This window comes from Trachymyrmex cornetzi, unplaced genomic scaffold (assembly GCF_001594075.2).
Source record: "Trachymyrmex cornetzi isolate Tcor2-1 unplaced genomic scaffold, Tcor1.1 scaffold147, whole genome shotgun sequence".
Classification (NCBI taxonomy): domain Eukaryota; kingdom Metazoa; phylum Arthropoda; class Insecta; order Hymenoptera; family Formicidae; genus Trachymyrmex; species Trachymyrmex cornetzi.
Window position 1 is genome coordinate 5,314,124 of NW_017296059.1, and position 26,097 is coordinate 5,340,220.

Below are 26,097 nucleotides of genomic sequence, written 5' to 3' on the forward strand. Positions count from 1 at the left end.
TTCAGATCTGAATTATTTTGTATTTATGAATCCTTTACTTTTCCGATATATTGCTCTTCCGATATGTTTCTGCCATTTTATTCAATCCAAATTGTCGATTGTCACGAACGATTTTATCGAGTTTAAGCATTTCTGGCTCTCGTATAAACCGTTGCAAAATTGACATATTCCACAACTGCCAATGCTTGTTACGGAATCCCCATAAATCCAAGATCGCCATCCAAATACCGCACCATCTCACTCCCCATTAGTAGCACGTAGCTCGGATAATATAAGGATCGCATTCAAAATCGATCAGCGTTGATAGCACGTTTCCGTACGACGAGGAGATAACGCGGAAGTATAAGGTTGTCGAACTCTCTTCGTTCCACCACCGTTTCGAATATTCGATTAAATGTATCGACGATGCTCTATAAATGTATATCGATGTGCCAAGCCCCATAAATTCCAGGCGATCCTGAAGGATGACACGAAACCCGCTTCCGCTTGTCCCCGTACGTTGCTCGTCGCAAAAACTGCTAGCCGTAAAAATTTAACAAGGGAGCTCCTGGACCGGGTTACAGGATTTGGGTGATACCGGTAGGGTGCGTGAATGCATGTGTGTGAGAGAGAGGGGGGAAGATCAAAGCAGGAAGGAAGGGAAAGGAGATAAGAGAGAGGAAAGAAGGAAAGAGAGAAGAGAGGAGGAAAGGAACTCTCGTAACTGTTCCAATAATGCGAAATGAAGGATGATTCGTGCAACGGAGTGATATTGAAATCCGTTGGAATCCAATATTTATTATTACCCGTGTGGCCCGTATCATTCCGCAGGCAGCTATTGTCGCCTCGATAAAGTAGGCCCGGCATTTACGGTAGCTAGATTGCCGGGATTCTTCGCTCCTGGTATGTCATCGGATTTCCTCGCTAGTAATTTACACGCCGCATAATCACGTCATTGTAACCTGTAAATTTTCAATCCACGTTCTTACTTTATTTCATAATTGCGAACAAGAAATTACCTGAATTATGCTCTATTTTAAAATAATTACTCCTTTATGTGTGTACTTTTTTTTTCATTAAGAGAAATCAATTTTGTATAATTAATACACAATCGATTTTTCTCACAATGGTAATTTTGTAGAAAATGGCCAAGAAATTGCATATACAATAACAAAGAAATGATTAATTTGCAATATTAATTCAATTTTATTTGAGATTCTGGTCACTTTTATAGTCTGTAGTTCAATTAATCAGTTGATATTAATCTATAAATCTTTCGACAACAATTTTCACTCTGTGTATACAAGTCTAGTTTTCAAAGAAGCGATTGATTTATTATAATAATATTACGCTATGATTAATTAATTATGCAATTGTGCCGTATATAATTAATATTTTACAATAATTTAATTAGTCTCAATAAGCGCGTTCCAATATGGTTACATCGATAATGATATTATACACTCACTACCAAAAACATTTGCTAGTATTTTATATATACTATTGTTACAAGTGCAATAGTCACACGGAAGCTGAAACTTTATCATCGCGTTTTAAGCGTTTCTTTCGTCGACTCGTGAACCCGAAACGAGGGCGATGGTAATCCCAGATTTCGTCGGGGAAAAAGAGAGTCGCCGTTGCATTCTCGGTTCCATTTCGCCCTGTCTCTACATTTGGCATAAAAACTCGCTCACGTACAATGCGCACACGGCCGAATATGAAAATGCTCGCCTGCTTAGGAACGTACTTCGCGTTGCTGGCATACGAAGTGGCATTCGACAAACACTGTGCGGCTTTTCAACTCGCGAGAGTTTCAAGCTCAGCAGGCTTATTCAAATCGACTAGCGGTGAGATAGATAGAGAGAAAGGGGAAAGAATAACGGAATAGGAACAAGGATGGATGTGGAGAAAGAAACGGAGGATGAAACAAGTTCGTTTCCTCGTTTTTCCACCCTCCAGCTTTCCTCCTTTCTCTCTCTCTCTCTCTCTCTCTCTCTCTCTCGTCGCGTTTATGCTTTCTTGGTGAAATACGTCGTATCTTACGAGAGATTGAGAGATAGAGAGATACTAGAACGAGGCTGGACGAGGGCGATTACTTTAAATCGGAACGACGCTTGTGAATGTCTCATTTTGCTTCCGCCACTCGAACAGAAGATGAAATATTCTTCAAGCTCCGTCTATGTGCGATTGGGCTATTCTGGACGGACGGTGAATTTAAAAAACCAGAAATGGACTTTCAGAATGAATCGAGGCAAAAGACAGTAATGAGAGGAGCGAGCTTTGAATTAAGAACAAATTTTGGTCAATAACACGTTAAATTTTATCTACTGATCGACAATGGTTACCCACCATTTTATTTCTCGCGAAAGACAACTTGACGTTGGTATACTATGGTTATACCATCAGCGGTCTTATAATATAGATTTTCATTAACAATTTGCTTCAAAAATAAAAGTTCGATTGAAAAGAACGGCTAATTTTTCGTTTTGGCCCAAAGTCCCGAGCAATCTACTTTCTAAAATGTAGTCGCCTCCGGTAGCGTTTTCCGCATATACCATGGTACGCCTCTCCCCCACCTTTTCCTTTTGCGAGATATCGCTCGCGAATTTCGTTTCGCAGTCGACTCAGGTGGTCTCGGTCGGACAAGTATTTTAAAACCGCGGCGCGACCCCGACGATCGAGTACCGTGCCCAGTTCGCCGGTGGCTCGTTTGAATTTTAGAACGATAGTGGAAACTCGTGTACCTCGCACGACTCGTGAATTTAACTTTCCGGCGAGTGAACGGGTGGGGCCGAGTAGGTGGTGCAGGGCGCGAATTAATTCACGACCTTCTGACAAACCGTTTTCCGCTGGGTTATATCACTGTATCGCCGACGTACCTTTCCATATCCTTCTGTCGCGAGTGTCTTCCGATATGTCGAAGGAATATACCTTTTATTACACCTCGCAAAATAGACGCGAAACTTGAGATAGAGAGAGAGAGAGACATTTAGACATCGAACATTATATCCATTATGAACATATCATGAGCTGCTCTAATTACGTCACTCGTTTTAACCGTTGAACATATCGAAGAGAAGTAACGATAACAACCGATCACGTCTCGAAAATAATACGTGGTAGTCTCGCTAGTAGGTTAAAACTCTCATTTCTATTGCGATCGGCTTTCCATGAGAGGAACTTGGAGAACACACTCGGTGACATACAGCGAACAGATCATACCGAGGGACTCTGAGAAGAAAGGAAGGAGGAGAAGGACGGTGGAAAAATGACACGAGATCCCAGACGAAGGAAGATGAGTTCGACGGTGACAAGGAACATGAACGATGGGCGCGACAGTGGTGTCGGTGAATTTGAAAATAAAATTTGACGTTTTTATTGAAATCCGAGGACGGAGCACCCGCGCCACATCGTGTCGCCAACGCATATATACGTGTAATCCCTCACGTCGGTGAGAGAGGATTTCGAGGGGGTTTAATAGCGCAGTTACGAATGATGGATCTTAACTCGAACGTAACCGTCTACCGGATATAATCCATTAGCGTGCAATTCACTCGCTCGCGGAGATAATAGTGTAGTATATTGAGAATATCTCTTCTCGCGTCAATCTTCAAAGCGGGAAAAATGATCGGCTCATAAAGTCGAAGAATGAGAGAACGGTGGGAAAACGGTAGTTGACAGATAAAATCAGGGACTTGACTCCGGTTAGAATTCCATCGCGATGCATATTAAATCTGGCGAATTGTCATGGTATTATAAAGTCGCGCAACTTCGCTCGTTACGGGCGACAAATAAACGGAAAAACTTCTCCCTTTCGAGTGTCCCTCTCTAACAACATCGCGACTTGCTGATTCCAACTTCTTGACCTAGTCTACCGACGTGCGAAGCGATGTTTTCGGGATTTCGCTTCTTCCATCGTGACCTGATTTTTCTTTAGCATTATGGAATCAGAAGATGTTATCTCGTTTAAGAAGTCCTACACAGTCGTTTGTTTATTGACTACACGCAATAATTTTTATATCGCAATTTTCTTTTTCTTTTTTTACATATTTTAAAATCTTTTTCTCGAATTAATGGATACGCTTTAGTACGTATGATAGAATTTATGCCGAAAATAGAACAAATTTTTGAAACTATAATCTTTACCATTTCTTAGATTATTATGAAACGTTTACTGCACGGAAAGAATTTTTTCTTAGAATTTACCTTAAAAATATGACAGTCGTGGGACAACATTGTATTTCGAAGAATTTTGATATAAATCTCTCTTATTCATTAATAAAATTACAATAAAGTATAAAATAAGTTTGATCAATTTTACTGAAGTGCATAGTAAAAATCTTCAAAATATTGTATTGTAGGTACTACAGTTACCATATCTTCAGGATAAATTTTAAAAGAAAATTCTCTTCATGTTGATATAAAAACTTTGCAATCTCTGTACCTCTGTACTTACGAAAGTATAGTTCATAGATTAGTAGTTTACGTGAAAAAACAATGTCGAGTTCTTATAATTAGACGAGGGAATCTGATATATTCTAGAAGTGATACTCAAAACACTAACGTTAAATACCAGTTTCAGAAACCAGAAAGATCATGTTTGAAACAGATATTCTAGATGGGATCCTATAAATTCTGTACCCGATTTGGGTCAGAACATATTTGGCCATTTTAACTTATTGTTAGTCACAAAATATCTGGAAAACAAAGCATTAAAAAAAAATGTTTCAAATAAAAGTTATGGAGTTTGAAGAGGATCACCAGATAGGCTATTTAGATTTAGGTTCAGGATTTTTTAAGCCCAAAACTGGCCAATAAGTTTCAAGAATGCCTATTTTAAACGTGATTTTTTGGCTGGTAACATATATAATTTTTAATATCACTTTTGTAATGTAACACGTTTCTTGATTCAATACGACAACGTATTGTAAAAATTTATTTACCGCGTAAAATGGTGCGTGCGATATTAATATAATAGTATGTACTGTAATGTATCAATGACACGTAAATGTGTGTGTGTAAGTTCTATTGAATCGGTAAAACAGACGACTTTAAGATCCTCTTTAAAAGGGAAAAACTCGCGTGATTCGATCATTTACGTTCGTACCCTTCTCAATAAGCAGAGAAAGTGGGACCGGAATCGTGGCATGAAATCACAGGCCCTGTTTAGCACGTCGATTTAAGCGCTTGTGTTACGTAGGTGGTAATTGCTTGAGAATCGATTTGGCCGCTTGTACTCCGGCGACGTCGCGTCGCCTTAACCAATACCGTACGCCGCGAACGATGATATTCCTGTCGATAACAATTTAGCCTCAATACGACAGTCTGAAACACGCGTCTTCCCCGACCGCCATGAGCTCAAACGAAGGCGATGAAACAATACTCAGCGACAATGATACAGCATATCGACGTATGCGATTTGAAGCACAAAGACGTTGGATCGTATAAATAAAAGTGGAGCGGATTCTCTCATCCCCGGCGAATCGGAGCAATGGCACAGTTTCAAATTCTTTTGTTCAGTTTTACAGATATGCTATACTATGCGTTTCTAAGATCCTCTCTCGATCTATATTTTGCATCACCTCGTATATATAATTTATATACTTTCCATCACACATATTCGTGTTGCGGTCGATAACTTTATTCGGCTTGCATAACGTCAGCTCGCCTGTTCACGTCGCGTTTAAGTGCCGAAAATGTGACGGGAGAGAATTTTCGCATACGCATGTCTCTCGGAAGAAATGAAATGAAACACGGCTCGGCGAGCCGTGATACTATTGTTATGCAGTTAAACGACAAGGTAATCCGCGCGACGGCAAGCACAAGGAACCCGAGAGAGACGGCATCTGCTTGTTCCTATGCGGTTAATGCACCGTGTAACGTAATACAGTTAAAACGAGATACACGATTAAATCCCCGCTTTCGCAAAAATCCCAAAGTGATTTCAATTAATCATCCGTCCCGCTGGAATTTCCGCGTTCAACGTGACCGTCGCCGCGACGCAAAAATTTACGGAAAACGAGCTGGAACATGACAAACGATCCGTTAACTTCTCGTCTTCGTTTTCTTCACTTGATCGTTGCCTTCATGTAGCCGTAAGTGATATATATTCGGAAAGAAGTGCCGGGGCACAGATCGTTTCCGCGCGCGGAAGATAAATAATCTCATGGAAATATGTGGCGATATTCGTTTTCGAGTGCCGAGGGCGGCGGAATAATAAGCGAATATTTTCGTGACACGTAATTTCGTCTGCAAATGCCATCTCGATGTACGATTTGCCTCACAGGGAGTTAGCCGGAATCTCGATAACCGCAATCTACTTGAACCTGCGGGTCAGTAGGTCAATCCCCGTACAACAATTTCACACATTCCTGTGGCAAACATCCTCAGCAAAAACCGTTTTTTCTTTTTTTTTTCCGATCGAAAAGTATCCCGATTATCGGCGATGAAATTTTAGTCTTGTTTAAAAGCATCGTAATAATATGGTTGCCACAAAACTGAGAATCAGGGAATGGGTGAAATATCGAGGAAATTGAAAGTGGTCAGAAAATTCAGGGAAAAGTCGAGAATTTTATAAAATTTTCTGAAAAATTAAAAATTCTTAGTTTTAAAGAAATTCGATACGCGTACATCGCATCTGCAGTTTTAAAATACTATCAAATTAACAATTAAGTGCAAACAGTGTCAACAACATTAATAATAATTTATATTGCTATGTTAAATTGTTCTGTAAAATATTTAACGATTTCCTAAACAGAACGAAAATACAAACAATTTTATTATTGGGAAGTCAGGGAGAAATTCATGAAATTTTGTTTGGATATCATTAAATAGGGAAAAGTTATCAAATTTTAGGACGGAGAATTTGTGACAACCTTGAATAACATGAATACTGCATGCCTACAGTACTTGCAATACTTTTAAAACGTATCCTCTATGTTTCATACTTCATTGAACTTACATATTTAATTGCGTACTGTAATAAAATAATAATTTTAATTACATCGCACACACACACATAACACTTCATAATCGACAATCCGCGCGGACTCATTCCATTTACATTGCAAACTCTTCTTTGATAAAAATCACGAATATTCTCTTTGCGATCTATGCATTCGCGTCTGTGTGCTTGCTGGTTTCCACGCGCCATGAATTCATGCAGAAAAAAATGTAATAAAAATCGCGACTTGATTGCACATGGCCATTCGGGACACGCGTACTACCAGCCACCAGCTCGTTACTACCATTTTTACGATTTTAGGAGAATGCTGCTGATTGTAGGTGAATTACCGAGTTCGTCTTCTTTGATATCGGAACGACAGAATCATTAACCCTTCGTACTTTTGTGCTTTTTTTCACAAAAACGAAGATGCATGGACACATTTTCCCGTCCAACAGGGGGAAAAAAGCTCAGTATATACGGAAAGCATTCTCTAATCCGATTGATACCCGAGGCAAAATGTAACTTCCGTGTGGCGAACAAAAAAAATCTACCGTAAGCCGACTTTGAAATTTTTTGTGAGATGCCTGCCAGTTGATAGAAAGGAAAAAAAAGTACGCTCTGGAAAAATGTTTTTAACTGCACGCGACCGGTAATGCCCGCCGAAATCTTTCTTTTCGACGCTTCGTTCGCGCGCACGCGAAGCCGCCCCCCTACCTGGCGCGAGCTTAAAATTAACTCAATTAAAATCGCGGTGAGCACACGCCTCCGCCACTTTGGTTCTTCCACCCTCACGCGCAACACACACGCTTCCATACCGCCTCGTATACCATCCGTTTTCCAGCCGGTCCTGAAATTATCGGCGCGGTCTGAGCGCGACCCATTGATTACCACTGGTAATTGCCATTACAATCTCCATCCAGTCGTACTCGATCTCTTTCGCTCGCACACGAGCTTTAGTTCGGTCCCGCCAAGAGGGTTCTTCTCTTACAGCGCGGAATTCAAAACTGTGTACTCTCTTCGGCGTGACGGCGTGACGATAACGAGCCGCATTCAACGTAGAACTTCTCAATTGTCGTGAATAACAGTAGCAAGGTGCGCGCAAGCAGATTGAAACTTTGACCGCATTAAACGTGTAATTAGGTCGGTTTTGTTCCAATTTATCTCGCATGAGAATTCAACGATAAACATTTAAAGGAGATAGGAAAAAAGACCAGAGTTAGAAAAATACCGTGCACGCGGCGTAGTATTTTGCTACAGAAATGCAGTAAAATAAATTTATTTGTCGACCATATGCGTTTTACATTACTTCTGTAACGACTGAGTATATACAAGACATTTGCATAAGAGGCAGATGCATGTACGTAACGTCCCGGGCAAATTAAACTCCATATTTGCAGAGGCGGACTGTTACACGTGTACGACATTGCACGCGAAACTAGACTTCCTATTTGCAGAAATGGACGACTACTTCGATCTCTAAAGCGGCGTTGTATCTGTAACTACCGGCGTACTCTACGATTACGTTTCGCCTGCGAGCGATGCTTCTCTGAGATAGAGCCGCGCGCGCGTGTAACTCCCGATTAGTATCGCGCATAGTATCGATCTTACGTTATCCTGAAAAGGGTAATTTATGTACCGCGTGTACAAAAATGTATCTCTACCTTTCTCAGAGATAACTATTAAAAGAAACATTTAAGGATTTTAAGCACGATCGTACGTGTGAATATATCGAATACGATAAAAAAAAAGCCAAGAACAATCAAATTTTTATGTTCCAAATAATACATTATATATTCTTATATTAAATTAATTTATTTCAGATATGATTAAGAGTAGAAATATGATTTTTCTGCTCTCAATCATTGATGTATTAAAAGAAAATCTAAAAGATATCCAAGCGTCTTATTTAACTCAACCACTTAACTTGAAGTTTAAACGAATCTCATAAGTGCGACATGTTTAATATGTAATCTGTCATCTGTCGTCTGATAATACACGTTTGATATGTGATTAATATTTCATTATCCTGAATGATCTGTGAGAAGTCAAATTAAAATGTACGTTACAATTGAAGATGTGAGACACACGCAAAAGATGCATATTGTTGTCCGCAGATAAGTTCCACGTCTCGGAGACTCTTATAAATGATTAATGAATGTAATACCTGGTTATGTGATTAAATGAGACACATGCTTTGCTCGATAAACGAGATGAAATTTAGCTTCCTTTCAGAACTCCATCATAGAAGCTTTTAGTACCTCTTCGCCTTTCGCTGCATCAATTCAGCTTGACGCGATATTCCGATAAAGGATGACTTCATTCCCTCGCAATACGTCGTGACCGTTAATTGCTTAATTTCAGATTTTTCGTTGACTTCGTTTCACTCGACTGATTAAACCCGATAATGAAATCTATAACCAGTAAATTCCGAAATATCGTGCCGCCCTCGCGTTTGCTTGATAATCGATTTTGTAGATTGACGAATAATTCCGAATATCTCTACCTTTCCGAATTCACGTCAATCTATGAGATAAAAATATATTGAAACTCTTGTGGATATTAACGTTTTATTTTATATCTATACTCTAATCTGTAGAAGAGTTATATATTCGATGATTTAAGTTAATTCAGAAATTTTTTTATATCTAAAAAGAAAGTATAATCTGTACATATCACACCAAAATATATATCATTAATTTTCTTAAATTTTTACTAGAGCTAAATAAAAGAAGAAAGAGTTTTTTAATTTTATTTTAATAAAAATGTCATTTAGAAAAAAATTTTAACAAAGATTTATATCCTATATAAAAACTCGTTGATCTAAGACTTTAAGCCATATTTATTTTAGTCATCTTTTTCCTGCCAAAAAAAACAAGACGAACGTTCCTGATTGATCTCCAATTTATTTGTCGCGGATATGGCCTCTATTTTGACGTCAGCGTGGTCCCCAGGTTCAATAAATAATCTTCTCTGCCAAGTTATAGAGAGATTGCTGAGTGATCTGGATGAATCCTGGATTAAAGAGCAGAGAGAAAATATACCAGGTGCCGTCCATGGTCGTGCAAAAGTCCAGCGAAATATCGCCCCGAGAGTCTCGTAAAAATTAAGCTCTCCGGGGTGTCGTCGCCCGTCGTCGCGGATCGTCGCAGATCGGATGATGCACGACATGCTATGATCCCCGTTTAATTTGCCGGACACGTAGCTCTTCGAAGTAAATTGGACTAAATTATCGACGATGTCATTAAACGTTACGCGAACATTACCATATTCACCGCATCGTCATCTAAATGCGACGTTTAGTTGTTATTACATGTCAGTAACAGTATTACGCATAATTTCAAAAGGACGACGTTGATCCTTCCTTTAACCGCATTCGATTAAATATAAAATATTAATGTAATAACATCCTCTAACGTTATAATTTTTTATTATATTAATATCAATCAGGATTCTCTAACAATATTAAGCGTAATTTAATTTTAATTACATTTTTTAATTTTACGAAGACTCTTTGATGAAGCATTGGGAAATTTGAGATTATTCACATAAAGTGGTATAATTACGAAATGTAGATTCAAGTCGCGTTTCAAGCAATTCGGTACGAATTCTGATATATTGCGTATAGAATAATTTACCGTAATTTACGTAATTTATTTCTACCTTTCGTATTATGAAATGTATAATTATGAAATTTGTACAAATATACGTCGATGGGGGATATCTAAAATTACGATTTCATAAATAACGAGCGTGATTCTAAAGGAAATGACGCACTTGAAGAAAATGAATTGGAAACGAATAGCAACATCGAGGAAAGCAATTCGCACGCTCTCGCGCATCGACTTTGATGCGGATTTAATTAATCTACGCCCGAAGCTTAGTCCGTGCGCGCGCAGCGTCAAACGAGCTTAACACAAGGGGCTTTCTGCGAGGCGTTTTCCATGCGAAAATCCTACAGTGATATCTCTTCAGCGTACCCTTTCTATTCCAAACCTCTCCCAAGGCTGTCTGAAAAGGAAAAAAAATATTAAAAAAAAATGAGAGAAGATAGGGAGATCAAAAAGAGGAGCGGAGCAACCAGGAAACCAGAGTGAAATGCCACGGCGTAGAAAATAAAAGGACGAGACGAGAGGGTGCATCAAAATAGAGAAGATAAAAAAAAGGGAAGAAAGAGACGGCGCGGGCGTCGATTGATTGGCACGCTGACGTGCGTGGCCACGATGGATGACGCTTTATTTTCCACGGGTACACCCCGATTATAGATTGAAAAGCGACCATAAATCCTCGTGAATACTTTACAGGTATGTTCCGGCAGGTGGAACGGCGGTTAGAGGGAGAAAATTTCATCGCGATGTTGCGCCATCACGAGAGAGGAAGGAGATAGCTGGAAAGATGGGAGAGGCAAAGGGGATACAGCCGGAAGATGGGGGCAAAAAAAGAGAAAGGCTCGCTCTTGGCCCAGAGCGGCAGAGGTGTTGGCGGGAGGATGTTACGGTGGATGCCCCAAAATTGAATTTGCCGGAACGCGGGAACGTTTGATTAAGTGCCTCCGTCGAGCAACCATGCGTTATTATACATACATCCGATAACGCTGTCCATCTCGATTTTTGATCGCTCGCCGCGATGATCTATCTGACAATCCCGCTGGTCGTAGCTGTTACTTAAGAAAACTCTTAGAATTCACTTAATTCTACCTCCCGCACGATCGCGTTTTCCTTTAACGCTGGATTTTCCTTAATGCGATACGAAGATCTCCCGAGCTATTTCGGGGATTTTTGTCGAAATGCGCATACACAGCTGGTAGCATTTCGTGTGTTTCGACGTAACACCGCAATGGTCCTCGCTAAGCTCTCAACAAGCTGCGAGCAACGCGAAAAGACAGAAATTTCTTATGAATGAATAGACAAGACAATTATCCAATCGATACATTTATGCCCGTTTCTACCAATATTAAATTAACTTCTTACTTTTCATCTTTTTCTTGTTCTAAGAATTAGAAAAGGATAAAGAGCAAATAAAACCGAGATTAAAGCTAATTGACATTGGTAGAAATTGATATTAATCGTACATATTATATATTACTAACTGAAGAAGACTGTGTAGTCGAAACGTATTATGTATGAGAATTGAGTGATTTTTTTACCTCAAATATATATTTTTATTATAATCTAACTTTCTTGCTCGTTTTGGTCGTTTTCTATTGTTTGCTTTGTCAAATTATCGAGCGTTTTATGTTATTGTTATTGTTATTCGACGATAGATTAACGCCGCTTATGACTTGTCGGTGCTGAGATCGCACAAATTGCGCAAGAATTTCTTGTTTAAACAATTTTTCGGGCTCGAGTCGGTCCTAGGATTGCTTGTAAAAAAAAAGAACGATGCGAAATACTACCTACCGTGAAATCCGCGTTGAATATTTCACGGTTCGATAGATATACGCATATTTCTCTTTCTAGCGAATATCGTGCGGCAAACCGGGAGATGTTTCGAGGGAGAAAAGGCCGTGTCGGAGTGGCTGGTGTACACTCTCGTATAGGTATACGTATCGCTAAACGCAGGACTCGTAGTGTCGAGTAAACCCGGAGATCCTTCAGCCGATATATCGAGCAGCAATATTCTACCTAGTCGCGAACAGCATATTTCGAAAACATTGAAGCACTGCTTTTTAAATTAAAAGAATCGATAAAACATCGATATATACATCATAACGGTTGCCGAAGATTACTCAGGATGGACAAACAGAAGCCGAGGCGTTTTACCTGAGGCCGTATAATTTACGAAAAAACGTTAACAGAGCGGACGAGGTAAAGGGGAAACTGAGGGAAACGCGATTTGTAGCGATTTAGGAGAATAGAGAAGAACGAGAAGAGAGAGCGAGTGCCACCAACATCATTGATAAAACACCGGATACATTCGACGTATGCGCGTAACTTCCAAAATAATGAAAAAAGCAAGAGAAATATCCTAGCCGGTTTATCCGACTTCGCTTCGATTTCACGAGAGCGAATATTCCGCGAAAAAATATCGCTGCGTTTAATCCGCGAACGATCATAGCTACACACCGGTATAGCTGATACCGAGCACGTATTCCGTTGCAGGTATACGTTGAATTTGTTCCATATATAAAGAAGAAAAGCAGGAGGTCAGTTACGGCTAAATGCATAACTCAAGTGACATAAATATCTTTGATATCCATGCGGTGTCCAAACTTGCTGCTCTCGTGAAATCTTAATAAGGTTACGTACGACTCATAAAGGTAATCCGGAAACGTTACATTATACACTTGAACAGTGTTATAAATAATATATTGAGCCACCAAATAACAAACGAATTTCTCAAAAAGTTAGCTCACTGATTCGACATTTTTCAGTTATATTCCTTTATGATATAATTATTGTATATAAAATTAAAATTATTTTTGTTTTATTATCTATTATTTATATGTTATTAATTTTCAATTACTTTGTATTATCCTAAGATGATCTTTCCTAATATAATAACGGAAAAACAAAGGAAAGAATAACATTTAATAAAATTTAATTTTTTATGTAGCTATATATATTAAAAACAAATTATAATTTTTTTAATATCTTATTTTTGCACAACGCTGCTAATTTCATTTTTTTTTCCTTTTGGAATTAGCATTTATACAAATTTTCCCTTCTATTGCAGTTCCACCAGAGCAGCCAACCATTTTGGATCGATGGGGCCGCATCTTGAACGGCACAGCTGGCCCTTATGAGGAAGGCGATACACCCTATCTCACGTGTCGCGTCACGGGTGGTAAGCTAGCAGAAAATACAGTAATATAATATGTATACGCTGAGAAATGTTTATCTGCCTTCACTAACCGTATGTTGTGACACATCTACACTTGTCTATATATACAAGATGTTCCAGTAAGTGATTTTTATATATTTCATTTTCGATTAACTTAAAATTGACTTTTCTTGAAAAATAAAAAAGAAAGCAATTAGTTTTTAAATTATGAGTGACAAGTTTGTGCGACTGACGTTTGATATAGGTACCCGCTGAAAGAGATAATATACGCGATTCCGAGGAAACCTTCCGAGAATAAATCAGCAAGTTTTCCACCCCCGCACGCTCCATCTCTTTTCCTCCTCTCTTTCTTTTTGACATCATTGGGAATAAAATTCTTCCCCGTTCCATCCCGAAAATTCACGGTGAAGTAAGATCTCTCCTTTTTCCGTCGAATCTTACCTAGGTCACACGCGGCGCATTTTTGAGAGTCGTCACTCGCGACAACCTCACCGCGAAATCGTTTGGGAAACTTCGATCGTGGTCGGAGTCGCTGGTGTGTCGCCGGTTATTAGATCAGCCAACTTTTTATCGGCGAGCGTGGCTAAGTGAAAAGTTCAGTGAAACGCGAGGATGGCCGTTTTCCCCCCCCCCCCCCCCCCTCTCTCTCTCTCTTTCTATCCTCATAGTCGAATGCGGAAAGTCTCCGGGGTTATCTAAACTGGTGCGTAGTGGATCGAGCACGAACGAGAACGATGAAAAAGGAATGGAACGGGACAGAGAGGACCCGACCGGTGCTTTCTGCTGTTTACTTTAGCAACTGGATCTAAATTTCTGTTTATAACTGCGACAACTTCTTCGGCCGCCTTAAAAGATTATTTCCTGCCCCTACTTCGTGGGGTTCAACCTGGTTGCCGCCCGTCCTCGATGCCTGTCGTTCTGTCTCATGGAAACGTTTTCGAGCTTTTGCCGTGATTAAGCACTGTGCATCTCCTACTTTCCTTCCCAGGCTCAGAATATACCGAGAATGAAACGTCGTTAAAGATCTTAAGTCGCGTCGCGGCAAAATTCGGCAAACTCGAGTCGCGCCGAGTGCAGTCATCTGCTGTTTGAATATTCATTACCGCCGTCGTGCGTCTCTCTTCTTCCTTTCTTCCTCTTTTCTCTTTCACTCTCTTCTTTCTATTTATCATTATTTAATTATTTTCATCAAAACGCGACATACTTTTCAGATAAACACCGGATTTATGAAAATGTCTGGATTTCAGTTTACACTTAACAAATTAGATTCGCAAATTAATTAAAATCAAAAACTATCATGAAATGTCACATTTACATCATTTATTCATATTGCAATTATTTATCCCGCAATTATTATGAGTGAAACTTTAATTATACTTTAATTACTTTCAGTTACGTTGATTTAGCTTATTCTTTGATTGTTTCCAATATGTTTATTATGGCTTACTGTGTTAGTTGTCGTGACGATACTGAATCTCTTTTCACGGAATGGCACAAATATGTTGAACCGATGTAATCTGTCAACGGCAAATTCCTATCGAAACATCCGTTCAGTGGTGAACAGCGTTGTATCACGATATATTGTCCATCCTCCTCGTTTTACTAAAAGCGGAAATAAAATAAAAAAGAAGAGCAAAAAGAGGGAAGATATTACGCTTCGTTACCGCGAGAGGAGATGAATCTCGATATTAGAATCGCCCCGTCCTCGAGCGATCGTATTAGTAATCGTTACCAAATACAGGCAGTGGATAACGGCGTATTCGGTTGCCCTTGTTCAGCGAATCCCGCATTTTGGTGGATATATATATAGTATACATATATATAATATATATATATATAGTATTATACATATAGATATGTGTGTGTGTGTAGATATATCGAAATATACAAAGCCGAGAGAATATTGCCGTATGCAGATTCGATGGGAATTGCATTCACGCTGCGCATCGATCAAACGCATTGCGGCGTATAAATTGAATATCGAGAAGATCGGCTTATCCTTAACAATACATTCGACGTCGCGCCCTCGAAGATTCCTCCCGCCGGACGCGAATCCGGCGTTTTAATTTAATTGTAAATAACGCTTACGAAGAAGAAGTGAAATCGAACTCTCTCGCGATCAGTATTATGGGTAGCAAAGTGAGAGCGAGGATATTTTTTCTCTTTTTTTCTTCGTCTTTTTTCCTTTTTATTTTTAATCGTTTGAAACTCGTGGCGAATTTTGATCCGATTCATGGCTGCGACATATAAAGCACGCGAGGCGAGTATAATACGAGCATTAAATGTCAAGCGATCTTTTGCCAGTTGGAGAACAAAGCGCGGATGGCAGAGAGAGATAAAGAGAGACAGAGTGAGGGGGGGGGAGGGGCAGGAAGAGAGGTCGTGTTTTTATTTAAAATTAAAAACTCGCTTGTTAAAACGATCGGACGACGTTCCCGGTTGTAAGTGACAGGCTGACACGTGACATTCCGGCAACCTTTTTTGCGCGAGCGAACGTGCGTAATTCGCGTAGTTATCAAAACGCCGAAAACAGAGATACCATAATCGACGAGCGCGTTCGCTTACGTATCTCCACTCTCCTCTCATAATGACGAGTTACATTTCTACCGAATTTTCGAAAATTACAATATCGTTGTAATCGAGCCTGCCCGCGGGGCGATCGCTGTTCCGCTGCTCATTATCTTTATAACACGCAGTTACCTATATCTATCCGTGCTAGAAAATTGTCTGGGATTTGTGCGACACGCGCGTACGGGTTACGCCCCGGTCTCGGATCTAATCTTCATAAAACGAGGTGCGCGGTGCCTGGGGCTACAGCACGACGCGAGATCTGAAAACGGAAGCTGCACGAATATCTCTCTCTTGCCTAATTCGGTTGCTCTCGGCGCCGTCTTGTAAAAACAACGCCATGTGCCGCGTAATTAAGCGGCGCGCGATGTTAACGTTGATGTAATAAAAATGGGAATTTAATATCGCGCTCATCATTTTCGAGTTTGCTGCCGTGGTATTGTCTAAACGGAGATCGATCGGTAATGCTACCGCTGCGTGTAAATAAGTTCTCGAGTAAGTCACGCGAATATCTACGCGCAAATGAACGTGTACGTTATTAGAAAAATATTAACGCAAGATATTACTGTAATGTTTGTTCTTTTAATTTACCAAAGTTAATTACGCGGCTGAATTCAAATATCGGACAAGACTTTTTTGTGTAGGTAAATACAGATATTGATAAACGTACTCGGAGAGAATTTTTTCTTAGAATTTACCTTGAAAATATGACGGTCGTGGGACAACATTTTGAAGAATTTTAATGTAAATCTCTCTCATTCATGAATAAAACTACAATAACGTATAAAATAAATTTGATCAATTTTACTGAAGTGCATGGTAAAAAATCTTTAAAATATTGTATTGTACCACTACCATATTTTCAGGGTAAATTTTAAAAGAAAATTCTCTCCATATGTAGTGTTCCTAGAAGACAGTTCTAAAAGACAAGCCATCGTCTAGACCCTTTTTGATTGGCGTACTCGCACAATGGCGGTACCAATCAAAGCAGGAACGTACATACATTCATGACACAAGGCACAATACATATCACACACGTGATACATTTTACATACATTTATATACGCCATTTTGTGTGTATGGCTAGACTCCTTCTAGGGATAGGTGTATTTACTAGGAAGATGTATTTACATTGAATGACAGATGGGGGTGTCTGCTCATATCCTACATATTTGTAGCTTTGACTGTTGTTTCTGTAGTCGTTGTTGCGATATCTGAACAAATAGTACCGCGTGTCATTGTCCAAGTTCATACGTTGATCAAGTTTCTTGCGAACAAAAATGTTAAGCTATCGAAATTGTGTGTAAACCGTGTTTACAGTTCGGAGAAAAAACGTTATTGAAGGTGTGTAGGTGCGCACTGGGTATTATTTGTTCGGACATCGCAACGACTACAGAAATAACTACCGCGAGGCCACAACTAGGGCGTGAGCAGACACTCCCACCTGTCACTCAGTATAAATACGTCTACCAATATTGATTTGTATTCACACAAAAAAAGTCTCGTCCATTTAAACCATCCGTGTAGAAGTAAGTAGCGCCTTCGTTATATAGTACCTTGGTTACAGCCTTTCCCTATAAATTCTGTTCATAGTCAAATAAATGTGTATATAGTATATGCAATATCAAAAGAAATCACGTAACTAACAGAGCAGTTATATATTGTCTCGAGCACTCTATTACATGCAATTTACAAGCAAGCCTAAGCCTTTTTCACGCGGGGAATGTATTCGCGTTATCTATAATTTATGACAATGCTAGTGAGAAAATTTTACGACTCGTCCCGCGCCCGGAATTTATTGCCAATTACTCGACTTCGTGCCCAGAATTGAGGGTCCTTTCACGCGAGGAAGTATATACGCAAGAGAGTAAAAGGGAAGTCGTTCGCCCTTCTTTACACCACATCCGCCAGTCGGATGGACGCAAAGATTCACCTTTTCGGCCCGCATAAATTCTCATATCGCGGGTGATTACCGGACGACAGTGGCGTTTAAATTTAAGGGTACAACCTCGATGACAGGTTTGCGTCTTCGCTCCACCGGTGCTTTAAGATATTCCGGTCATACCTCAAAAACCGTCCGTCGAAGATGAAGAAATGATTATCACTGAGTGAAGGAGGGAATAGCATCGAAGGTGCGGTTACAGAGTAGCGACTTGCTCTCGTCGTTCCGTCAATCTTGCCAAAGAAAGAGAGAAAAAGAGAGACGCAAGCCGAGGGAAAATAATTTTTCCACCGATGAGACCCGCGGGAGAAACAGCTCTTTGGAATATATGACGTTTCTCGGAACGTTCGTTAATTCCAGCAACCTGGCGACATGCGTGACGAAAATTGAGATATCGAATTTGATTTCCGATTCGGATTGAGGGAAAGTTCCATGATTTTTTACCGATGCATACAATTAAATGCAAATTTTACGCTGCCAAATACAATTCCCCGCATGTCTAACAAGAATATTAATAGATCGTATTTTTCCTATTCTTGTTTTTATTATGCAGTCATATTTTTTTTAAGGGATGCTGACGTCGTCTGTTTTACCGATTAAACGCAATAATTTTCGTTGAGGATTTTCGTATGCATTATTTTTGCAGATTAGGAAATTTTTTTCCAGAATTGAGGTATACGCATTAATAATAATCTGGTGGGTGAAATTTAGGCCGAAAAAAAATTGCTTGAAATTGAAATCTTTATTGTTTCGTTCAATATAACGTCCAGAATTGTCAAAACGTGACAACATTAAATCAGAAACACATTTCATATATATGATACATTTCTTATCATTGATGTCATTTGAACGTAATAAAGTAATGTAACCCAGAAATAAAAATTACAGTTCATGCATCGCGTAATAAAGGTACATGATTGCAAATAAATTGCTCTCGACTATTTGCAGTATTTTTTTTATTTCTGCAAATTGCACGTAATGATTGCTCGTCAGTTTTCAGCTATCGTAGCAATAGACATCCAGTAGTTGGCCAGTTTATTCGATATCATTCCCGTTTGCCTGTGTTTCTATGCGGAACAAACGAATGTTTCTCTCGCCACTCTTCTACATTTTTTTTCGACTATATAACACCGCAAAACACTCTCCCTATTTCCCTGGAGCGTATAAGCTTGCTGCCGGCCGTTTATCGAGTAGCTCGGATAAAACGCGCGAATACGCATTTATTCTTTCCCTAATCTCCGTTCGATGCGGCGAACATCGCGAATTTTCCTGAGTCAATGCACACAAGCGGCATTGCTCTAATTGCATAATTAAACATTAATCAAATTGATTCATTGGACGCAGATAATCATAATCTAATTTATAGCAGTAATTAAATATTTCCGATGATTGTGTGATGGTAATTTATTTGAAATGAGATATATATTTGAAACTCAATCTGCAATATCGTTAAAAGTGTCTCGCTGTATATTTACGAGATTAATACAATAATATTACGTATACGTGTACGTTCTGATACATTGTTTCCGCTTATTGTCTTGGAAAGTCGAATTTCAGTTAAAGGTACATTTCCACGCGGTGCATCCGCGCGGGGCAGCGCTCGATTGTAAAAATTCATTGCGCTCGCCGCGGTATTGAAATCAAATGCCAGGGGATGATAAGAACGGCGCACCAACAAGAAAGAGAGCATCGGCGAAGAAATTTTTTGCGATGCGAAACCGTAGGAAATATTCGTCGGACACCGCGGAGGGTTTTTACTGTGGAAATCGATATTGGCCGGCCGGCTGGCCGGGAGAGAACTATCGGCGCTACGATTCGAATATGATAGCGCATCTCCGTGGGGGGAATCGGAAAACATAATCCAGTTCTGGAAGGGATAGGAGGAGGGGGCATGCACGTAAACCGGAAAACTCGTAAATCGCGAAAGTTCCAATCGAAAATAAGATACGGCGCGATAAATGAAAATATGAGATAATGCTGGTTTTGCTCGCTGGAGTCGTAACGCCGAATAAAGACACATATATATGTGCGTATAATATATATATATATATAGTATTTAAGTACGAAATCTTCCATGAAGCGCGAGAAAGAATAGCCGATCGAAGCAAATTCGATAAGAAAAAGGTCGTATATAAATGTCGCACATAAACGTCGCGCGTAAATGTCGTCGTAAATTTCCTTCGACTCATAATCTCAAATAAAATTTACTGCCGACGATGAGCAGCCGCCCCGTTTACGGCCGTAAGTAATTCGCCGTACGGCGATGGCCGGCTTTAGTGTAATCGGCGAGCGACATAATTGTACGAAGTTGGCTGCCGGGAGATGTCTATATGTTACCGGAAAATTCAGCGATGGAAAATCCAGCATTCAATAATGCAACAGTCGATAAAACCCCGGATATCACAGGAACGACAAAAATATTGATATTGGGGGCGTAATAACCGTAGCTATTGGTTTCGCGAAGCCGAAGACGCAAAAATCTCCCTACGTATCGCTGCTTTTATATTTCCGTAATACCTTTTTTTATACCGCTCTGTCGATAGCAAAAACATTCCCCAATCCGCAGACTTCTTTGCAAAATACTCCGTTTCAGCGCGCGCTTTTCCAAACTTTTAAGTCGATCTGTAATTACGAACTCCATGGAACGTCTTCATTATTATTAAACGTGAATTTCTATCTCCTTTGCACTGCTAAATTCATAATGACAATACAGGAAAAAATAGATTGAGCTATTCAGTAAAGCTGTAGTTTGCTGTACGAGTTTCAATATTTGTAACTAAAAAGACTTGATGGTTTAACAAAGAAATTATGTTTGTAAGCAGTATGCTAATTCAGCTAATTATTTGCTTCAATGAAAATTGCTAATATAACATGTTTCCTTCATTATAATAGCAAAAGTATATATCATCTTAATTAGCATGTTTTGTTAACATTTGAGAGGATGGGCGGAATTGTAAAGACACAATTCTACTTAGGCCCTTTTTCCAGCAATTAGCTTTTTCATGTAATATTGATCCTAATAGAAAAGATTTATAACATGTAACTTCTTAAAAATATTACATAAATTCATTTAATATTGTATCCATTTATGTATAATAAAAAAAAGTAGCAAGTTATTTTAATTTTTATTGATATCAAGATTTTGTAATTAGGCCTTTATTCCGGCCATCCCTTCAATTTTGATCTACGTATTGGATTGATTTTCGTACCAAGTATCTTTGCTATATTAACAAATTTGCTGTACTTACAACAAATATGATTTTCTATAATCGATAATTTTATTCAGCTATACAACTTTGCTAATTTAACATAAAAAAAAACAGCTGTCCGCAGATATGTGGATGTGTAAATTTGCTGAATCAATGAAGTTTTTAGTTGTTTTAACAAATCTTTCTTTCCGTGAAATTATACCCAATTTGAGTTATTTTTAATCATTTCTATAGGTTGTTACTGTTCCTCAATGTGTCATTAATTTAATTAAAACAATAGAGTTAAATAATTTAACCCAATAAAATGTATTAAATTTTACTCAATTTAGTTTATTATTTATTAAATGTATACGTTAATATGAGAACGTTATTTACTAAATAAAATTAATTACAGAAATGGATTTACGTTTTGATACGCAATGACATGTAAACGAAACGTTATTTAACTCAAGGAATTAGATTATCATTGTTTCTTTGATATCTACATGGAAAAAATTTTTTCTTAAAGTTTACCCTTAAAATATACAATAGTCCTAGTTTTATGTAAATTCTCTCATTCATTAATAAAACTACAATAAAATATGTAATAAGTTTGATTAATTTTACTGAAGTGCATGATAAAAATCTTTAAAATATTATGTTGTACCACACTACCATATTTTCAGGGTAAATTTTAAAAAGCAATTCTGTCCGTGTAATATTCACAAAAAAAGACAGCTGCTACTAAAAATCGCCGCAAAAATGCTACGCGAAAAGAGTATTAAGATCGGCTTTAATCGAACCTGGAGTCATCTAAATCATGACGAAACGTGGGATGTAGGGGAGTAAAGGAGCTGAGTCTGCCAAGAGGATTCACCGAGTCCCCGACGTAGTAGGTATTTGCTTTAAGCGGAGTTCGAACCGACGGTAAACTTGTTAGATGCCGACTGGGGTGCGCTTGCGGACCTGGTCTTAATCCCGGAAGATATCGTCCGGTATCCGCGGATTAAAATCCACACTTTAGTGTCCTCCTTCGGTCTCGTCGGTCCGTGCGGCGCAGATAGCACCGGTTGTCGTCGGATTCGAGAAGCGAGGATGAGGGTGCGCGTCGCATCGCATCGCATCGCATCGCATCGCCTTGTGTCGCCCCCGGTGTCGTATCAGAGAAGGGAGGGAAAGGGTTAGAAGTTGCGGGGTTCGAATATAGTCTGTGCGCGGTTAAAGTCAACGCCAGGGGCGCGCCGGAGATCTTACCCCCGCAGCCATCACTGTTATTCCGTTCAACTACCACGGTCGACGACCGACCTCTCGCTCGTCTCTAAGTACTCATGCAAACGAGCGGCTGAGCTTACGAATTAAGTGGGACCGCCGCGTCGTTATAACGCGCCGTCTGCTCCCTGAAAAATGCTCACCGTCGAATTAAGCGTACAGCAGTCCACGGACGAACGGGCTGTTTGTTCCTTTTTCTTCTTCCTTCCTTTCTTTTTTCCCCATTTTTTTTCTTCCGGGAGTTTCCTTAAGCGGCGAGATTGCGCGATTTGTATAATTAGCGGCGATGAAACTGAAGACTCTCTCGCACGTGCTACTACGCTATTATTACGTGACGTAGAACAAAACGCGTAAACAGATACTTGCGGAAAATGCAGTTCGCCCCCCTTGTATGTCATGCTCTTGTAATAAAATACTCGTTTGTATGAAAACATCTCCAAGTGTTGCTATAAATTTACGGGAAACTTCGGAGGTAGTTTTGAGCGTAAGACAGTTTTGAACAGTTGTATTTTTTGTGCGAATGAAGAACTGCGGCTTTTCGGACGGAACCTATACTGTTGGTCTAAATTCTCAACAGTAAAACTTTCGTGCACAAGAAGGAAACTCGTCATTTGAAATCGATCCGAAAATAAATTGTCATGCAAAACTACATTTGAAATTTTTCTCTCTTCCAAAAACGTCTAGCGATATTTTTTTCCAAATTACATAGTTATTGTTATCCGATCGAATATACCGGTATTTGGATCAAAATTTGTTGACTGATTAATTCTTTAAACTAAAGAGCTGTTGATACATCAAAGCGTTCGCTTTCACATTTTTATTTGAAAATTTTCAACAAGATTAAGGTTTCATGGAAATTAATTAAGATTTTAAAGATACGCGTGGATATGAGAGACATTCGTAAATGTAAAAAATGAAGTTGGAAGACAGTTCTTTTCTCTTTCAAATTTATTACATTTCCATCGCGATTCAGGTAAAACCTAATAAACATGATGGAATTAATTTCGAGAGACGGCAATATGGCGTTCACTAGACGGCGGCAGCGCGTAAGAAAGAGGAACGGAGGGGGCGAGAACGATGAGATTCAGAAGCAACGAGACGGTTAAAACGCAATCAGGATTGGTGGGCATCGTGAATAACAATGATATGGAACTAATCTAGGAGGCAGGCCGGTTCTCACGTCGGATATGTGCACCGTGTTTTCCGGCTGAAGATCAGATTGCAATTTTAAGTGTCGCGTCGATGTTGCATTGGACCTGATTAAATTGCGTTTCCGGCACTGCACGCTACCGTGAATAACAATGAAACGATGGCATTTGGATGGCACATTTTTTTTCTAAGGCTCGAGGAATTGCTCTCGTCCATTTTTGCGGCGATTTTTATGACCACTGTAACACTGCGGTGTAGATCAAAAGTTTTCTACAACGATATTTCATTCTATACGAAATAAAAAATTATACTATTAAAAAAAATAATCAAATGTCGGTATTAAATCTGAAGTACATTCCAGAGAGAAATTTATTGTGCAATCAAACAAATTAAATTGAGATTGTTTTTTTTTTAATTGAGATATGTATACGATTCGCGATAAAACGAATCTTTGTTTATTGCATTTTTTTCATACTTGATAGAATTTGTAATTCCAATGGAATTTTTCAAATATTTCTTGGGACATATGTGGTCCAGTGGTATTGAATGGATTAATGGGAAACACGTATAACGGTTTTCATAAACAAAATAAAACCCATTTTTCACAGTTGGGAAAATTCGAACCTTTCATGGCCGTCACTTTACCAATACTGCTTCTACACGAATTTCCGCGGTTTGCTAAAAATGCAGATGATAGACGATGTACTTGAAACGATCTTTTTTATATTGCTGGTTTAGCTGAAAACATGGTCAGTGTTTACTTAAGTAAAAAAAAAAAGAATCTTGCTTCAACGACTCATAACTCCAAATTTTCACTATTTTCTTCTCGCGGTTTTTGTTTCTAACTAAATGTTATTACATAATTTACTGTGCAGATCGCTTTAAAGAATTATGGAATCAAACAAATATAAGATTAAACAAAAAGTGCTGCGTGTGTGTCTTTTATTATTAATTAGTGAAATTACTGTTAGCACATTTAATAATTTTTATATGTTTGTGAGATTTTTTTGACGCTTGGTATAAAATTACATTCTCGTAGTAACTTGTATGATTATCTATGAAACTCATTTCTAAGAGAGAGAGAGAGAGAGAAAGAGAGAGGAGAAAGACTGATGAAAACATATTTTTAATAGGTATGAAACGAAGCGAGATTGCGCAGAGCCCTGACACTATTTCCCGTAAGAGGAATTACCTCCGTTCGTATCCGGCATAAGCCACGGTTACTCTCGTTACATGGTTTTCCCTTGATCACCTCGTTCGTCGCATCGGTCCATATTCCACAACCCCAGCCAGGTACAAATATTGGCGCGACGTAGCTCGCAAAGATAAAACTAATATCACGATAAAATACCAATATCTCCGAGCGTCAAATCAGCACTTTTGTTATTTAAGGTAAAAGTAAAGTTAAAGGTAGTCTAATCTGATGTACAGTACGCACTAGAGTTGTAGACCATTAATATTTCAACATCGTCAGAAGATAATTATATACAGCACATATCTCTCGTTTAAAAGATTTAATGAATTTGATATAAAAATTTAATATTCTCTCGTGCATCAATCTTTTTTACTCTCTGCGTCTCTCGCTCTCTATTTGTCTGTTACTCTCTTTCTTTTTCTCTTTGTTCTTTATCAATAGATATCATTTTACGAGATAAAACGCGGCTGAAACGCCATTAATTCTTCTCTCTATTTGGAGGAAATAAAGTGTATTGATCGAACGTTTTAAAATGATAATAGGCGAAAAGTTGAAAAATAATTTTGTAGTAAGAGGACGTATGAACGAACTGTATAACCGTGTTTACTTTCGCGCACACTTCATTTTGTTCTCGAGAGAGTACGGACCCCACGGGTCAGCCGTGTAATCTCGTTTTTAATTTTTCAATCACTTTGATCGTTCCCGCCGCATATCCCGAACCGTTATATAACTCGTATTTATTGGCCCTCGTCTATGTTGGTGCGCGGAGTAACCTATAACTTGCAGTTATCGAACGCGCGGTCTCGAGAAGTCTCCCAGTTTTTGTTTGGCACACCGGCACCGAAAGCTTCGAAAGGATAAGAGGAGAGGTATTGGCTAATTTAAAAGTTCCCAGAAACTCGTCTACCGCTTAGTAGCCCCGGCAAAACTCGTTCCACCGTGTATACGATCTTTCCTGCTCTCTGACGAACGCTTGCCGCGAGCGCACATCGCTGCAACATTCCTCGCTCGTTTTTCGGTTCTGAATGATAATTACGAGGAATAGCTATTACATGCAGAGAACTTTTGCAAGGGGTAATTA

The 26,097-nt window shown here is 39.1% G+C and overlaps 1 protein-coding gene across 1 annotated transcript in view; it reads left to right on the forward strand.

Moving 5' to 3' along the window:
- The window catches only part of LOC108757798 (nephrin), a 412,797-nt gene that overhangs the window by 349,480 nt on the left and 37,220 nt on the right, over positions 1-26,097 (forward strand). The window contains exon 4 of the mRNA XM_018502383.1: positions 13,598-13,708. Within this exon, the coding sequence (XP_018357885.1) occupies positions 13,598-13,708 (111 nt within the window). The remainder of the gene's footprint in view (positions 1-13,597; positions 13,709-26,097) is intronic.